The 18,757-nt window shown below is 47.0% G+C and overlaps 1 protein-coding gene across 2 annotated transcripts in view; it reads left to right on the forward strand.

Annotated features, from left to right (window-relative positions):
- The window catches only part of PDE3B (phosphodiesterase 3B), a 429,076-nt gene that overhangs the window by 268,121 nt on the left and 142,198 nt on the right, over positions 1–18,757 (forward strand). For both annotated transcript variants that reach the window (XM_029582158.1, XM_029582157.1), the window contains exons 3-4: positions 5,889–6,137; positions 8,191–8,333. In XM_029582158.1, coding sequence (XP_029438018.1) covers positions 5,889–6,137; positions 8,191–8,333 — 392 coding nt within the window. The remainder of the gene's footprint in view (positions 1–5,888; positions 6,138–8,190; positions 8,334–18,757) is intronic.

An 18,757-nucleotide genomic window follows, 5' to 3' on the forward strand; every position in this document is an offset into this window, starting at 1 on the left:
CAGTCTCTCTCTCAAAAAATATTTAGTTCTTTGGCCTTAGTACTGTCATACTGCCTCATTGGTGGTTCTATTTTTCTGCCACTGCCTCAGCAGCCCTTCAAACAGAACTATTAACTTCTAATAAAAAAAAAAAAAAAGAATTAGATTGAGAATGGAACAGCTCAAGGCCAAGAAGCCTGTGATCAGCAAGGCCTGTAGAGAAAAGTTCAAGATGGCAACCTTGGGTTCCCTCCTTCCTCTTCTGCAAAGAGGAGACCAGCTTTGCTCTCTCGATCTCCAAGATGCATACACACACATTGCGATAAATCCATCTCATCGCAGGTTCCTGAGATTTCTAGTAGGCCCCAAGCACTATCAATACTGAGTGCTCCCATTCAGCCTGGCATCTGCATCACAAGTCTTCACCAAGTGCCTCGTAGTAGTAGCAGCCTTCCTCAGGACTCAAGGTGTTCACGTCTACCCCTATCTAGACGATTGGGTTGATCAGGGCTCTCACTCAGCAAGCTGCTCTGTCGTCCCTATGTCTTACTTTACACACACTGATTTCGCTAGGATTTCTCGTCAACTACGCAAAATCCTGCTTAGTCCCATCTCAAACGTTATCATTCATAGGGGCAGACTTGGACATCTTGCAGGCAAAGGCATTTCTGCCTCGACAGCGAGCTCTCACTCTCATCTCCCTCGTGCACCTTCTACAGTCTCAGCAACGCACGACTGCACGCCACTTCCTCATCCTACTGGGACACATGGCGTCCTCAGTACAGTTACTCCAATGGCCCGCTTGGCCATGAGAGTCATGCAGTGGACTCTAAGGTCACAATGGACTCAGTCCATCCAACCTCTATCAACCACTGTCCACATCACCGACTCACTCCGTCAGTCTTTAATCTGATTTTTCCACCAGGCTAATCTCCAAGCCTGCCCTTCCAGGCTCCAGATCCTCAAATAATTCTCACCACTGATGCTTCCAACCTTGGCTGGGGAGCCCATATGGTCGATTTGCAAACACAAGGAACTTGGTCTCCAGAGGATGCCAAACACCAAATCAATTTCCTGGAGCTTCGAGCAATCAGATATGCTCTCAGGGTATTTCAGGATCACCTTTACAATCAGGTCATCCTGATTCAGACGGCCAACCAGGTGGCCATGTGGTACATCAACAAACAGGGAGGGACGGGCTCCTTCCTATTGTGTCAGGAAGCTGCGCAGATATGGGCAGAGGCCCCCTCCCACTCGATGTACCTCAGGGCCACCTATTTGCCGGGAGTGGACCATGTGTTGGCGGACAACCTATGTCGCACTTTTCATCTGCACGAGTGGTCCCTCAACACCTCAGCGGGCGCAATATTCCAACATTGGGTCATCCTCGCATAGATCTCTGCGTCACCTCAAAACCGCAAGGTAGAGAACTTTTGCTCTTTCACTCACAGCCAACACTCACAGCCAAGAGATGCGTTCTCCTTCTCAAGGGCAACCGGTCTCCCATATGCATTCCCTCCACTTCCACTTCTCTCAAAGACTCTCGTGAAGTTAACGTCAGGTCAAAGGATGTATGATCCTGATAGCACCTCACTGGCCTCGCCAAGTGTGGTATCCAATACTTCAGGATCTCTCCATTCGCAGGCACATTCCCTTGGGAATGGACTTGTTTCTGATCAGTCAGAACGGCGGGTGCCTATGCCACCCCAATCTTCCAGCTTTGTCCCTGACGGCATGGATGTTGAAAGATTAATTCTTCAGGCACTTAACCTTTCGGAGCCAGTTTCCCGTGTCCTGATTGCTTCACGGAAGCCTTCAACGAGAAAGTCTTACCTATATAAATGGAACAGGTTTAAGTCATGGTGTTCTTCCCAATCCCTTGATCCCTTTACCTGTTCCACCACGAAGTTTCTAGACTCTCTCTGGCACTTGTCAGAATCAGGTCTAAAAACTTCCTCCATCAGAATGCATGTCAGTGCGGTGGCTGCCTTCCATAAAGGTGTCTGATGTTCCTATTTCAGTACAACCCTTCGTAACACGTTTTCTTAAAGGCTTGCTTCACCTCAAGCCTCCACTACGCCCTCCGGCCCCTTCTTGGGACCTCAATCTGGTTTTGGTTCGGCTTATGAAACCATCATTCGAGCCTCTCCAATCCTGTGATCTTCACTATCTCACATGGAAAGTGATTTTTCTTTTGGCAATCACATCTGCTCGCAGAGTTAGTGAGTTACAGGCCCTAGTTACCTATGCGCCTTACACTAAACTTCTGCAGGACCGGGCAGTACTCCACACTCACCCTAAGTTCTTACCTAAGGTAGTATCGGAGTTTCACATTAATCAATCCATTATACTACCTACCTTCTTTCCCAGGCCTCACTCTAATCCAGGAGAACAGGCTCTGCATACCCTTGACTGCAAATGGGCTCTAGTCTTCTATCTAGACCATACAGCTGCTCACAGGAAAAGCACTCAATTGTTTGTCTCTTTCCATTCCATCAAATTGGGGCAGTCTGTGGGTAAGCAGACTCTCTCTCCTCCTGGTTAGCGGACTGCATATCCTTTTGCTATCAGCAAGCAGGCATTCCACTTCAAGACCGTGCTAAAACACACTCTGTGAGGGCCATGGCGACTTCAGTAGCGCACCTACCCTCGGTGCCGTTTCCTGACATTTGCAGGGCTGCTACCTGGAGTTCTTTCCATACTTTTACAGCCCATTATTGCTTAGACAAGGCTGGAAGACAAGATTCCATCTTCAGCCAGTCTGTCTTGCGAAACCTTTTTACAACTTGATGTACCAACACCCTTCCGTCTGCCCATTAGGGTTCAGGATGCCCTCTACCAAATTCCATCCCACTCCTTGTTCCTATTGCACATCTTGGGTACATTTCTCGGACATCCTCAGCTCGGTACTCACCCATATGTGAGGACTACCATCCTGTTTGTCCTGTGAGAAAGCAAGTGTTGCTTACCTGTAACAGGTGTTCTCACAGGACAGCAGAATTTTAGTCCTCAAGAAACCCGCCCGCCACCCTGCAGTGTTGGGTTCGTTACGTTTTCTTATTTTATTTTTTGGCACTTCCTGTAGCTTTAAACAAGACTGAAGAAAGACCCCTGCTGGCTGCAGGTTTAGTGCCATGCTAGGCATGCCCAGTAGGTGCTAGTCAAAGTTCTAGAAACTTTGACAAAAGTGTTCCGTGATTGGGCTCCATCCTGTGATGTCACCCATATGTGAGGACTAACATCCTGCTCTCCTGTGAGTGCACCTGTTATAGGTAAGCAACATTTGCTATACATGGTCTCTTTCACATGCTTCTCTCTCTCTCACACACAAACCACACACACACACACACACACACTCTTTCTCACATATACACAAGTGTGTTTCCTCCAAGGAGTATCTAGGTGTATGTGTTTGCATGTGAACAACACTTTTTTTAGTGTTGCGTTTTTGTATATAGCACAAAGAAAAATTTATGTGAGCGATGGTACGAAATGTATGAGCAATCGCTCATATGCTCAGCTTAGAGGAAACTGCACACATGCTGTCTCTCATACATGCTCTCACACACGTGCTCATACTTTCTTCACACACAATGAATTCCAGAGCTTAATTATGTGTTGAGTGAAAAATAATTTTCTCTGATCTGTTTTAAATGAGCTAATTGCAAACTTCATGGACCCTAGCCTCATGGATCCTACTATCTTCAGCCATGTGGGCACAGCCATTGCTGCTGCTGCTTTTCTCTTAGGCCATACACTGCTCCTGTTCTTCTCTGATCCTCCTCTTCTCTTTGGCAAGGAGGGCCTGCCAAGTGCTGCTGATGCTTCTGCTGCTTCAAGCGCTGTGGGCCAGCCAACACCCCTCTGCTGTGTCCTGCTATTTTCTTCTGGGCCCTGCAGGGCCCATGCCACCTGCTGCTACTTACCATGTGATTGGGCCGCCCCCTTTCTGCCTGCACAGGCCTATAACACACTTCCTCTTCCAGCTCCCTTGGGTGAGAAGCAGAAGGCCCAGTTGCCACAGGCCTGCCACTAGGAACAATCAGAGTGTTATTTCCACATTTGTAGAAGCATTGGGTGGCCACCTGAAAACCCATGGAGCTCTAGGTGACCGCTTAGTTCGTCTAGTGCTTCCAATGGCCCTTCCCCCTTCACGCCCCATACATACACACCCACACATTCGTCCTACATTCCCTTACACATGCTTTTTCCTCATCTTCTCCCCACCTTCTCTGTTTCACAATTCCATACTACTCTTCTCCCTCATACACGTGTTTTCCTATTCATATAAACACACAATCCCACCCCCACTCACACACACAGACTTGCTGTCCAGGCAATGAATGATACTGCCAGAAGCAGAAGGCTTCTATCACGAACCTTAGAGATTTTGGGGATGTGGGAGGGTTTCTGTTGGCATCAGGAGTGGAGGGGGTTGAGGGGGCCTGGAGCTCTGATATTGAATTTGAAATTGCAGAGTGGTGGGAGTGGGAAACTGGCTGTTTGTTAGGATAAAATGCCCACAAGTTTAAAATTATCTTTTTGAGGGGAGGGACAGAAGACAGCATAGAGTTCAATGTCCCACATCAATTTAAAGATTTTAGTGGGGTCTGGGAGTGGAAGATCAGACCAGGAGGCATTCTAGATATTTTTTTCTGGTTACCATTTAACTGGATATATATTGCATATATCTAAGTACTTGAATAAGTTTAGGACTGCTCTGAGGAAGTCCTTTTGATATCTGCCAAAGGGGCCGATGCAATACAGTGTGCTCAGCTGAACGCACTGTATAACCCGCACTCGGATGCGGGTTAAATAGATGCTAATCCACCCCCTAATGCAATAGGGGGGATAAGTGCCTATTTAACGCGCATCCGACGCAGAGTGAATGCGATAGTGCTAATCACATGCAAATGTATGTGAATGAGGCTATTACTCATTCACTCCGCATTAAAAAAAAAAAAAAAAAAAAGTGTTTCTCAGACACATTTAGCTCTGATTTTAACGCCTGCTTGGAGCAGGCGTTAATAGCTGAGTGCATGTAAAAGAAGTACAGAAAAGCTGAAAAAACTGCTTTGCTGTACTTTTTTTTTTATTTACTTAAGAAAAAAAAACAAAAAACCTCTGCAGACCGCCGAGTTAGGAACACCGCCGCCAGTAAACTCTGCATCGATTTTCATAACCGGCTGTCTGCCAGTAATGAAAACGGATGCCGAGTATACCGGCGTCAGTTTTTGTAACCGGCTGCCGTGACCCCCCTCATTTGTTTATAGCATGGTGCCCCCCTTGCGGGCGCCATGCACGCGTTAAGAAAGCGGGCGCTGAAAAGTCGGCGCCCGCTTTCCGTGTTTAATATAGCATTGGCCCCTAAGTTAGGGGGATAACTTTGCTCTGCTCCAGAACAAACCCGGGCTGTCTCTCTTTTTTTTTTTTCTTTTTTCCAGGTAGGTTTTAGCAGGCTAATGACTTATCCAGCTTAACCGCAGCCAGTCACAGGGGGGAAATACATTGAAATGTCAGATTTGGCTGGCTAAGTTTGGGACTTAACCAGAGAAATCCTTTGGTATTAACAAGAGGGCAATTTTCAATGTTCTGCTATGGATTCTTTTGATTCAAATATAATTTGAGTGAACCAACTGAATTTGCTTGAACAACATTTATTGCAAACTTGACTACTTTAGGAGTTATGCCTGTAAAACATATTGGCATTTGAGATTTCCCATATATTGTACTTATGACAGAAATCAGTATTGGGCCCTATTGTAATTGACCTTTTTCTCCTTGTTGGTCTGTAGTGAATTATGATTTTTGGTAGTTTTTAATGGGCTGTATAGGCACCATGCTTATTAGAGAGCTGGGAATAATTTAATAATTTAAATTAACATTGTGCAATATTTCCTCTTTTCTAGAATGCTGGGACTGGAAATGGAGTAGATCTCTCAGTTATAAATGAGGCCCGCAACATGGTATCTGACCTCCTCATCGATCCATCTCTTCCCCCACAAGTGATTTCTTCTCTTCGAAGCATTAACAGCTTGATGGGTGCTTTCTCAGGTTCATGTAGACCCAAAGTAAACCCATTTACACCATTTCCAGGTTTTTATCCTTGTACTGAAATGGAAGACCCAGTAGAAAGAGGAGAAAGAAAAATGCTCAAGGTTGGTCATAATGTTTGTAAACATTTACTTTTATTTTTACATGTGCATTTCTGCTCAATAAAGATTACTTCAGGCCAACATACTTGAGCAAAACATTTACTTTTAGGTAGCAGCAGTTAATTAGCAAAATTACAAATACAAAAGACTCCTATCTATTTTCTTCTATTATATAATTCCAGTATGTTTGGCTTGTCAAATAATTCTGGTTGCACACTTAAGAACATTTCACTGCTTGGATTTTGGCTCTAGTATATAATATTGGCTCAGAGAATAGTATCTTTATCACATGAGCAAAAGTGGCGTATCTCTGTCAGTACCATTAATGGTTCATATTGTTTTAAATTTTCCATCCAATTGTTCAGTCAGTGTGCCAGAAAAGATTTGTTTCTTCCTTTAGAAAAGTCTTATAGTAATACATTTTATGTGACTTGTATTCCTTTTGGGGAGAAGCAGACTTCTTTATTTTGAGTTGTAATTCTGAGATGAGATATGCTAACAATAATATTCAATAGCTACATTGTTATATTTCACTATTTCATCTCATTCATATGCCTCTACCCTGATTGAGAGAATTAAAATGCTTTTGCACTTCAACTTGAGAACTTTTCCCTAATATAAAACACTTTCTTTTATGCATTACGTTAATGCTGAACAGAAGAGAAAGGAAAAAAAAAAGATTACTTAAGAAGATTACTTTGCTTCTTGCAGCAAATCAAGAACCCAAGTGGAGTCCATGTGGACAATACATTAAAGTCCTCATCTCAATGTACAGCAGCAGTCAAAAAAGCAATTAGAATGTCAGGAATGATTTGGAAAGATTGGAAAATAAAATGGCATATATGCCTTTATATTGATCTGTCATGCAACTGTACTTTGAATATTGTGTGCAGTTCTGGTTGCCCCATCTTAAAAAATCTACAGCAAAACTAGAAAAGGTAGAGAAGAGCAACAAAAATGAGAAAGGGAATGAATAGTTGTTTTATGAAGAAAATCTAAACAGGATAGGGCTATTCAACTTGGAGAAAAGACAGTTGAAGGGGTGGAACAGGTAAATAGACAATTACGTAGCCTTTTCTATAATACTAAAACTAGTTAACACATCATAAAACTAGCAGGTAGCAAATCGAAAACAAATTAGAGAAAGTATTTTTTCATTCAATGCATAATTGAGCTGTGGAATTTGTTGCTGGAGGTCAAGGCATAGCTGGATTTAAAATTAATTTGGACATATTCCTGTGGGAAGAGTATGTTAACATTTATCAACCAGGTAGATTAGGTAAAGTTACTGCTTATCTCTGGGAGTGAGCAACAACAAATGGATCAAATCATAATAAATAAATATTCTTTGGGATTTACCACATGCCTTCTAGTGACCCTGATTGGCCATTGTTAGAGACAGAATGCTGGGCTTGATGGAGCATTGGTTAAACCCAGCATGGCACTTCTTATTTTCTTATTTACTCTGTTTACTTGTTAAAAATCCCTTTATTTTCAGACACCACACTGAGCACAGTAGTTTCTTCCTACACTGACCTCACTGAACAATGACAATCTGTGATCTGATGAAAGAGCAGTTCCTGAAAGTACTATAATTTGCACATGACCTTGTACTATATTGACTTGTAAATATCTAAAACCCATTTTAAAAACCATTGTAATGTACTGAACTGCGATTGCTAAAATATATTCACATGCATCTAAAGTTGAGAATAGTCTCTCTGTGGCCTTTTGCACCACTGTTTATTATTTTGCTTATTATGTTAAATTAAACATACCACATTCAACTTCATTAGTCATCTGCATTTAATCCTCTTTCTTTATGCATAAAAGTAACAATTGGGTAGATGGTAAAGGCAAATGATCTATCACTACCAAAATCAAATTACTTTTGGTTTCACATTGGATACATACAACTTATGCTAAATTTAGACAAGAATCTGAATATATTTTCAAGAAAGTTTAATATGAGTTGTAACAAAACTATATGTGGCCATTAAGGGCAAATACCAAGTTTCTATTTTATTTATATATTTATTTATTTATTTATTTGCAGGGATTAAACAGCAGAAATAGTTTGCCAACTCCACAGTTAAGACGAAGCTCAGGATCCTCAGGTCTGACACCACTCGAGCCTTTACCTTCAAGATGGGATCGCAGTAATGGCAAAAGATCTCACCAAGAATATAGTGCTGCAAGGTAAAATAGCTTTTTTGTTTTTTTTAAAGGCATTCCAAACTTGACTAGCTCAAAAGTTTGGTAAGTTGAAACACCTCCTTCCCCATTCTCCCATGAATGGCTCACACTGTGGAGGAGTAGCCTAATAGAGAGCAGCAGGCTGCAAACCAGGAAAACCAGGGTTCAGATCCTTCTTTACCGTCCATTACCTCAGGTACAAACCTAGATTGTAAACCTCCTGGGAATAGGGAAATACCTACATATACATATAGTAAGTACATGAATATAATCTGCTTTGAAAAGCCAAAAAGTAGAATACAAATAAATAAAATATAATGCCTACAAAAGGAAAAAATAACCTTTTAAGCTAGGTTTTGGGTTTTTTTTTTGTTTGTTTTTTTTTACAAGGAAACTGGCCTTATAAGCCATCATTTCTCTTGCCTTTCCCACTTCCCACATAACTTTTAACTAATTATCCCATTTCATTCAGATGGTAGAGCACCCTGTAACCCTTTTCATTTGCTCCAACACCCACAACATTTAGAATCCCCGTTTCCTTTTCTTTCGTTTAAGTAAGTAGTTCAGTTCAGTTGAAATCTCAGCGAGGTCAGAACCCATTGTGCTATCACTAAGCATTTTGAAATTGGACTTATCTGGCTAAGTGGTGCTGCTGAATATCTGGCTAAGATCAGTGGGTGCCACCTAGCGTAACAAGGAGGAGTTGTTAGCCGGATAAGTTATCCAGCTAACTGATATTCCTGTACGTACCCGGATCAGTCCAGACAGTGGGTTGAGCCTCCTTTCCAGCAGGTGCAGACAGACTAAAACTTGAAGGATGCCCTATATCAGGACAGAGCCTATCCTCTACCCCTTCAGTATTCGTCTGTCTCCAGCAGGTGCAGCATCTCCCCTTTGGTTCTCTGCTGTAGGCTAGTCAGCCTCTTCGTCTTTCTTTTTCGGCTCAAGCAAGTAGTTCTTTGATTCCCGCTTGTTTTAGAAACAAAGGAAAAAAAATCTATGAAGGAAATTTTGCCTTCTTTTAGTGCTTTTACTGTTTTTGTGTGGAAGACATCCATCTCCCAGCTCTTGCCCGGCTCAGGGGGGCTTTGCCCCTTTTGCAGGAGGGGGTTCCCTGCATAGTCCTGAGTCCGTGGACGCTTCCAGGTGTGGGGACCGATGCTCTCTGGGCCTCGTTCCCTCTCTGGCTGCCGAGAGGGTTTTTAACCCGCTGCTGCGCTCAGTAAAAAAAAAAAAAAGGAGTTTAAAAGTTTCAAACTTTCAATAAGTTGCAGGTACTCACCTACCTCTAACTTATTTGCAGCAGTTGACCAGCTTTTTTATTTTTTTCTGGTCAGAGTAGGGCTAGAACCGGCAGCCAGAGAAGCAGAAGGCAGCAGGTTTCCCGCCTGCTCTCTCCTGCTGTGCAGGCTGTCAATCAAGCTTTTTTTTCAGCTTTTTTTTCTTCAGCTGCGGCTTAGCTATGTCCCGGCTGGCAGCCTGCCTTTCTTGTGGGCTGCACTCTTCGCGTTTTTCGCGGCAGGGCCTCTGCACCTCTTGCCTGACGGGTGGGGAAGGTCCCTCCTCGGCAGGACAAGCAAATTTAGCCCGGGGCTCCACTCCTCCCGGCATGGCTAGGCTTTTCCCGGGTCGGCAGAGCCCGGGAACGGCCGCCATCTTGGATTTTTCATCGGGGCCGATTTAAGAGCTCCCTGGGGCTGGGGGGCCAGATTTTTTTGATTTAACCTCCGATTTGGCCCCCGCGGGTGCCCAGGAAGGGGGGTCCTGACCTTCCCTTGCCCCCCCCTCCCCCCCGCCAAATCCAGGATCCCTTTTTCAGCGGATTTCATCCTCATGCACAAATCTTATCTAGCTAGCCTGCATGAGCTGGACGAAAGCCACCCCCCCCCCCCCGCCAAAAATCCCTCACAGCGCCATTGACCACTGGACCGGCCGCGGAGCCCCAGGGACCGGTGTGGGTGGTCCCGCGAGTGCCCCCCCCTCCCCCGGTGTCTCCTGTGTCCTCTGACCCCGCTGCTTCCTCGGATTCGGCGGATGCCCCCCCGCCTAGAGGGGGATGACCCTAGAGCCCTCTGTCTTTTTCGTAAGGAGGAATTAGAGCCCCTCCTCCCTTTTGTTTTGCAGGAGCTGGGTCTGGAGAGTCCCTCCATGGATAATCTCATGGCCTTGCTCCCTAAGGATATGAACCCGGTTTTGGGAGGACTCCGGGCTCCGGCCTTGGTCTTTCCCTTCCACCCCATGCTTAAGCTCCTTAACCTGCGGGAATGGGAGGCTCCTGAGCGTGCGCTTCAGGTGGGGCGTGCGATGGATAAGCTCTATCCCCTCCCGGAGGAGGGCTTGGAGTTATTGCGAAATCCATCGGTGGATTCTTATGTTTCTGCAGTGGCCAAGCACACCACGATTCCGGTGGAAGGTTCCACGGCCTTGAAGGATTCACAAGATCGTAAGCTGGAGGCTCACCTGAAGCACATCTTCGACGTTCTGGCCCTTGGGGTCCGGGCGTCTTGCTCTAGCAGTCTCATGATGCGAGCGGGCCTCCAGTGGATCCAACAGTTACTCTGCGCCCGGGAGCTTCCGCCAGGTGAGGCAGAACAAGCCGAACATCTGGAGGCAGTCACCGCTTACGTATCGGACGCCCTCTACGATCTGGTCCGTGTCCAGGCGAAGGTGATGGTTTCGGCAGTGGTGGCCCGGAGGCTCCTTTGGCTACGCTACTGGTTGGCTGATCAGTCCTCGAAGACTCGGCTGGGCACGCTGCCCTTCAAAGGTAAGATGCTCTTTGGCGAGGATCTTGAGAAGCTTATGGACTCCTTGGCTGACAACAAGGTCCATAAGCTCCCAGAGGACCGCCCTAATTCTTCCCGATCCTTCACGGCCTCTCGCTCTCTTGCTTCTCGGGGGCGGGGCGGTTCTGTGAGGGGGTCTTCTTGTGCGCAGTCCTGGTCGCAGTCCTTTCGTGGCAGACTGCCCTTTCGCGAGGGCCAGCCCGTGCGTGCCGCCGCTAAACCTGCCACACAATGAAGTTCAGCCGACCCATTCCTCGGTTCCTTACCTCGGCGGACGCCTCTCCCTGTTCTTCGAGGAATGGGTCAAGATCACGTCGGATCAGTGGGACCTCGACATTATCAGACACGGGTACGCTTTCGACCTCGTCAGGGAACTTCCAGATCTCTTTCTTTTCTCGCCTTGCTGCCGGGCCAAGAGGGACGCGGTGGTCCTGACTCTCTCCAAGCTTCTGGATCTGGGAGCGGTGGTCCCAGTCCCGGAAAGGGAAATTGGCGCCAGCCAGTATTCTATTTACTTCACTGTGCCCAAAAAGGACGGGTCCTTCCGCCCAATATTGGACCTCAAGAGGGTCAATCGGGCTCTCAAGATCCCCCACTTCCGCATGGAAACCCTGCGGGCGGTCATTGCGGCGGTCCGCCCCGGAGAGTTCCTTGCTTCCCTCGATCTCGCAGAAGCTTATTTTCTTATTCCCATTCACCGCAACTATCAGAAGTATCTCCGATTCCACATTCTCAACCAGGACTTCCAGTTTCGACGATTGGCTCATCAGGGCCAAGTCGGAGACCTCTTGCCAGCAGGCGGTGGATCGTATCTTGGAGCTCCTTGCCTCTCTCGGGTGGATATTGAACTTTTCCAAGAGGAAGCTTCAGCCCTCCCAAGAGTTGGAATTTCTGGGAGCCCACTTCGACACCCGAGTAGGCAAGGTTTTCTTACCTCTGGAGCGAGCCCTCAAGCTGATCGATCAGGTCCAGACTTTGATTGCCCTACCCTCCCCGATAGCCTGGGATTATCTCCAAGTCCTGGGATCCATGGCTTCTACCATCGACCTTGTCCCCTGGGCTTTTGCTCATATGCATCCGTTACAGAAAGCTTTGCTGTCCCGTTGGTAGCCAGTGTCGGAGCAGTTCCACGTGGTCCTTCCGTTCTTGGATTCTACTGCCGACGAATTACAGTGGTGGCTGTCTCTTCCTCATCTTCTGCAAGGGATGCCTCTTCAAGCTCCACAGTGGACGATAGTGACCACGGACGCCAGCCTGTTGAGCTGGAGTGCGGTCTGCCTTTCTCAGTCCACCTAGGGAACATGGTCGCAGACTCAGTCGCGCTGGCACATCAATCGACTGGAAACTTTGGCGGTCCGCCTGGCGCTTCAGGAGTTCCTTCCCCTGATCCGCGGCAGGCGGTATGAGTCCTGTCCGACAACTCCACCACAGTGGCCTACATCAATCGCCAAGGGGGCACTCGCAGTCCCCTGGTAGCCTTAGAAGCCAGCCGTCTCCTCGCTTGGGCGGAGCGTCACCTACAGTGCCTTGCGGCTTCTCACATCGCCGGAAAAGACAATGTTCAAGCCGACTTCCTCAGCCGGCAGTCGCTCGAACTGGGAGAGTGGGAGCTCTCGGACGCGGCCATGGCTCTGATAGTGGACAGGTGGGGGTCCTCCTCACCTCGACCTCATGGCAACTCTGCGCAATGCCAAGGCCAATCGGTTCTTCAGCCGCTGGAAGGAGCACAGCGCAGAGGGCGTGGATGCTCTGGCTCTACCTTGGCCAGCGGATGTCCTTCTGTACGTGTTTCCCCCGTGGCCACTGGTGGGGAAAGTTCTCAGGAGAATCAAGCTCCACCAGTGATTCTCGTCGCTTCCGAGTGGCCACGAAGGCCGTGGTTCGCGGATGTCATCAATCTAGCGGTGGACGGGCCCCTGCGCCTCGGTCATCTCCCTCGTCTCCTCCGGCAGGGGCCTGTATTTTTTGACCAGGCCGATCGCTTCTGTCTTGCGGCCTGGCTTTTGAGCGGCGTCGCCTGAGGCGCAAAGGTTATAGGGAGGAGGTCATCTCCACCCTGCTGCGAGCCCGGAAGCAGTCGACTTCTCTGGCCTATGTGCGCATCTGGAAAGTTTTTGAGTCCGCGTGTACGGAGGCGGGTGTCCCTGCGCGCTCCGCCTCGATTCCTTTGATTCTTTCTTTTCTTCAGAAGGGTCTCTCTAAGGGCCTCTCCTTCAGTTCTCTATGCGTTCAAGTCTCTGCGCTCGGCTCTTTCCTGGGTCGGGTGGACGGTCATGCCTTAGCAGCTCACCCTGACGTGATTCGTTTCCTGAGGGGCGTTAGACACCTCCGCCCCCCCTCTTAGTCCACGTGTCCGTCGTGGAGTCTCAACTTAGTCCTTCATGCTCTCTGTGCGGCTCCCTTCGAGCCTCTTCGCCACGCTACGCTCAAGGATCTTACTCTAAAGACTGTCTTTCTGGTCTCTATTTCCTCTGCTCGCCGTATTTCCGAGCTTCAGGCGCTGTCCTGTCGGGAGCCCTTCTTGCGTTTCTCGGATTCCGGGGTTTCTCTCAGGATGGTTCCTTCCTTCTTGCCTAAGGTTGTCTCCGCGTTTCATGTCAACCAGTCGGTCGAACTCCCAGCGTTCTCTCCGGAGGAGATTGCGGGTACGGCGGGTGGCGACCTTCGTCGACTAGATGTAAAATGAGTCTTGCTTCGCTATCTCCAGGTCACCAATGACTTCTGGGTATCGGACCATCTCTTCGTCCTTTGGAGTGGTCCCAACCGCGGTAAACAGGCTTCTAAGACCACGATTGCACGGTGGTTGAAGGAAGCCATTTCCTCAGCGTATCTTTGTCAAGGTCGTCCGCTTCCTGAGGGTCTGAAGGCCCATTCTCTGCGTTCTCAGGCTACTTCTTGGGCGGAGATTTGCAGGGCCGCCGCTTGGACGCCTCTGCACACTTTTGCTCGGCACTACCATCTGGATGTACATGCTCCGGTGTTCGGTTCCTTTGGGCGGCAAGTGCTTCAAGCGGGACTGTCTCAGTCCCACCCAGTTTAGGGAAGCTTTGGTACATCCCACTGTCTGGACTGATCCAGGTACGTACAGAAAAGGAAAATTAGTTCTTACCTGTTAATTTTCGTTCCTGTAGTACCATGGATCAGTCCAGACGCCCTTCCCTGTCTGTCTTCTGTCCTCTCGAAGCTTGTTTTCTTGCAGGTCTGCAGATTTCCATATATTTCTTTGTGCAAGATTACTGAGCAAATACACCGGAAGCCTTGGTCGTTTTCTTATACCAAGTTGATGCAAGAGCGTATAGGTATACCATGTTTTCTACATTATTCCATATTTGCTCCGTTGAGCTTTACAGTTACTTGCTTGATCCTATTCTTGGGTTTGTTGTTTTATGCTTTGACATACGTTATACTGAAGGGGTAGAGGATAGGCTCTATCCTGATATAGGGCATCCTTCAAGTTTTAGTCTGTCTCCACCTGCTGGAAAGAAGGCTCAACCCACTGTCTGGACTGATCCGTGGTACTACAGGAATGAAAATTAACAGGTAAGAACTAATTTTCCTTTCAGATTTAGCCAGTTAATTTATCCAGTAACTGTAGTCGGGCCACAGGGCTGTCCTAAAATTAGCCAGTTAAACGTATCCTGCTAACTTTAAGATAGCTGGGTATATTCAGCACTGGTTAGCCAGATAAGTTTATTTAGCTAACTAATAGAGCCACCCGGTGGCTGAATATGGACCTCCTTGCATTTATGTCATATAATTTGTACCTATCTAGAATTCTATTACAAGTGCAGCATGCTTGAGCAAAGTGTTATAAAACCATTCCTCAAGTAGCCAAGCTGCTATGACTGGCAGAATGGATATATCCTTATAGTGTAGACAGGGATCGCTGCTCAGACTGGATGGGTCAATTGGTATTTCTTTTCCATCATGTTCTATGTTACCAAGATTCTCTGACGTAAAAGTAAATAACATATTGCACCATGTTTATACTGTACATTACTTAATATGTTCCCACATTGAACAGTAGATGGCAGGCTTGAACAATATTCTGTTCAAGCTTACAGTGATGTATCACAGCATGTAATGTAAGACCCAGAAAAATGTGTATGTAAACAAAAATGAATCTGCTTGTTTTGTAAATAATTATGTAGTTTATTTAATAGCTTATAGTTTATATTACACATTATTCAGACTTGGGGGTAGCCATTAATTCAAGGCAGCATAAAAAATCCAGGATGAGGTGATGTCTTATTTTTATTTATTTATTTATTTGCTTGCAGTTTTTATACACTGATATTTGTTTAGTAACCTCACATCTGTTCACAATTAACAGAAACATTGCAGCTGTGCCAACTAGAACGAACATGTGCAACAGTGCTTTACAATAAACAATAAACATTTACAGTAAACAATTAACTTTACAATAAACTTGTTAACGAGCATATGCAATAGTGCTTTACAATAAACTTGTTAAGCGGGGGGGGAGGGGAAAGAACAGTGGAACAATGAAAGGGAAAAATAAAATAGTGGTACAAAACAAATTATCTCATTGAATTTATAAGTCTATAAATAAATAGAAAGAATTTTATAAAACACAATTGGAAAAGAGAAAAGCTGGGTATGAGAGAAAGATAAGGGATAGAAGTCTTATATACAATTGATATACAATCGATATGAATAATTGCCAACAAAAGGTTAGGTGGTTTGGTTGTGTAAATATAACTTTTTGTATTGTAAAGAAGTTTGGATGCAGTTTGTGTGAAAGGTACATTCCTTTTAATTCTTTAGCTCAGTTTGCAAGAGGTATTTATGTAGAATAGCGTTTTAATCTAAAGTACATTAAATTTGCAGATATAGATTTCAGCAACTCTCGCATATAACTGTAATCTGATTAATTTGCAAGACCATTTTTATTATTTTTGTTAGGACAATTTTACTTTTTCATTACTTTTGAAAGTGTCCACATTAAAATGTTGCAGAATCTATTTTGATAAAAAGTGCTCTGTTGTGCAAGTGAAATTGTTTTCTCACAGGAGAAGCAGGATGTTAGCCCTCACATATGGGTGACATCACAGGATGGAGCCCAATCACGGAACACTTTTGTCAAAGTTTCCAGAACTTTGACTGGCCCCTACTGGGCATGCCCAGCATGGCACTAACTCTGCAGCCAGCAGGGGTCCCTCTTCAGTCTTCTTTTTTCTGCGTAGCCTCGCAGTAAAGGAGCTCTGCAGAGATTCCTGACAGGAATTTTCCTCACGGAATTATTAGAAGTTAAAGGAGGGACCCCTGTGGGGCAAATTAACTTTTTTCAGTCCGCGGTACTCCGGTAGTTTTTACCCGTTTTCCCTCGATTACCATCGAGTTTGGCCCTCGCGGCCTACTGGCCATCGACCGTACTGCTGCTCGATTTTTTTGCCATGGCGTCGGGGTTCCATCAGTGCCTGGACTGTAATCACACCATGTCCATCACAGACCCCCATAAAGTCTGTGTTGTGTCTAGGATGCGAGCACGATGTCTGGACCTGCACCAAATGTGCCCTTATGACACCCAAAGGTCGCAAGGCAAGGATGGAGAAGATGGGACTCCTCTTCCGTGCTCACATCCTGACGCCGTCCATCGCATCAACGTAATCGGAACCGGCACCGTCGACGTCACACCAGCATCGACCACCGTCCGGTGACCGTCCGCCATCAACGTCTTCTCGGCCATCGGCGCCCATTACTCCCCCTCAGGATCGAGGGGATCGTAGGGAGAAACATCGGCATCGTAAGACTCGGACCGTCGAGGGAGCGAAACCATCGACCTCGCCACTGTCGAAGAAGCCCTGTCCAGGAAAGGCACTGACCGTTCCTGTGACCGGGTCATCAAGGCCACCCTCACCCGATCGGGGTTTGGGAACCGCGATTCCGCCTGTAAAGGTGGTCCCTCCAGCTATGCCTCTGCCTCCCTCTTCTGTTCTGGAGCCGGGGCTGCTTGCTCCAGGTCTCCGAGAAGAACTGGACCGGCTGGTCCAGGAGGCCATCGACAAGGCGATGCAATAACTCCAGGTCCCTTTGGTACCGACACCGGCACCAATTGTGGAACCGGTCATCGACCCGATTCCAGCAGCGTTGGCACCGCTGCTATCCCAGATGGAGGCGCTCATAACTGCCCTTCCACCGGTGATTCCCGGGTCTCCGATGGCTCCGGTGCGCTCCCCGTTGACAGCTTCATCGGGAGGAGAAACACAGTCCGCATCCCTCCTTCTGGAGTTTTGCCTCAGCTATCGATGCCAATTCGTCCCTCGCCACCGATTCATTCATCAGGGGCGATACGTACGTCGGCGCCTTCGATACCGGCACCGATGCCCTCCTGGCCGTCCACGGTGCCCCCGGCGATTCCTTCGATTTTCTCGAAGCCTCGGCCGGGGCCTTCGGGTATCCAACCCCCTTCTCGTCCTACAGGTCAGTCTGCTGATCCTTATGACACCTGGGGTGATGATACTTCTTCAGACACCGATGACTTACCTTCACCTCCCTCTCCTACTGAAAGTAGAAAGCATTCTCCTCCAGAGGACCTTCCTTTCATTCATTTTGTGAAGGAAATGTCTGAGTTGGTCCCTTTTCATCTTTAGATGGAGCAGGATGATAGGCACCAGATGATGGAGTTGCTCCAGTTCCTGGATGCCCCTAAAGTGATCACTTCCATTTCCATTCTTCAAGTTCTTCTTGACTTCCTCAAAAAGAACTGGGAAAACCCTGGATCCATTGCCCATTGTCCATAGAAAAGCTGACACTACCTGTTTAGTGCAGTCAGCCCCCGGCTTTCAAAAATCTCAGCTCAACCACCACTCAGTTGTGGTAGAATCGGCTCAAAAGAAAGCAAAAAGGACGAAGCCTCACTCATCTACCCCTCCTGTTAAAGAACACAAGTTCCTAGACAATATTGGTCGACGAGTGTTCCAAGGGGCCATGCTCATCTCCAGATTTGCTGCTTACCAGCTGTATATGACCCAATACAATAGGGTCATCTTCAAACAGATACAGGACTTCTCTGAAACCCTGCCTGAACAATTCCAAGACCAGCTTCAAATCCTTGTCAACAAGGGGTTTGAAGCAGGAAAGCATGAGATAAGAACAGCTTACGATTAGTAGAGGTGTCGAAGATGAGTGTCTGCAGCTGCTATTTCGGCAAGACGATGGGCCTGGCTCAAATCTTCTGAGCTTCGCCCAGAAGTACAAGACAGGCTATCTGACCTACCATGTGTAGGAGACAATCTGTTCGGTGAGCAGATCCAGCAAATAGTGGCTGAATTAAAGGACCATCATGAGACCCTTAAACAGCTCTCATCGATACCTTCCAACTTCCCCTTAAGACAGCCCTTCAGGAAGGACTCTAAGAAATCATTCTTCCGTCCAAGGAAGTACTGTCCTCCACCAGCAAGGTCCCGAACTACGAGACCTTATCAAAAGCCTCGGCCTCGCCAGGCCCAAAAGCAAAAGCCAGAAGCAGCTCCCCAGTCGGGGCCTGCTTCCGGTTTTTGACTTTCACTTGGAGAGCAGCAGTCTGATTCCTCTGCCAAGCCATACCAGTGGGAGGTCGATCGTGCCACTTTCACAACATATGGCAATCCATCACAACCGACCAATGGGTGCTAGCAA

The sequence above is a fragment of the Rhinatrema bivittatum genome, chromosome 17, assembly GCF_901001135.1.
Source record: "Rhinatrema bivittatum chromosome 17, aRhiBiv1.1, whole genome shotgun sequence".
NCBI classification, from domain to species: domain Eukaryota; kingdom Metazoa; phylum Chordata; class Amphibia; order Gymnophiona; family Rhinatrematidae; genus Rhinatrema; species Rhinatrema bivittatum.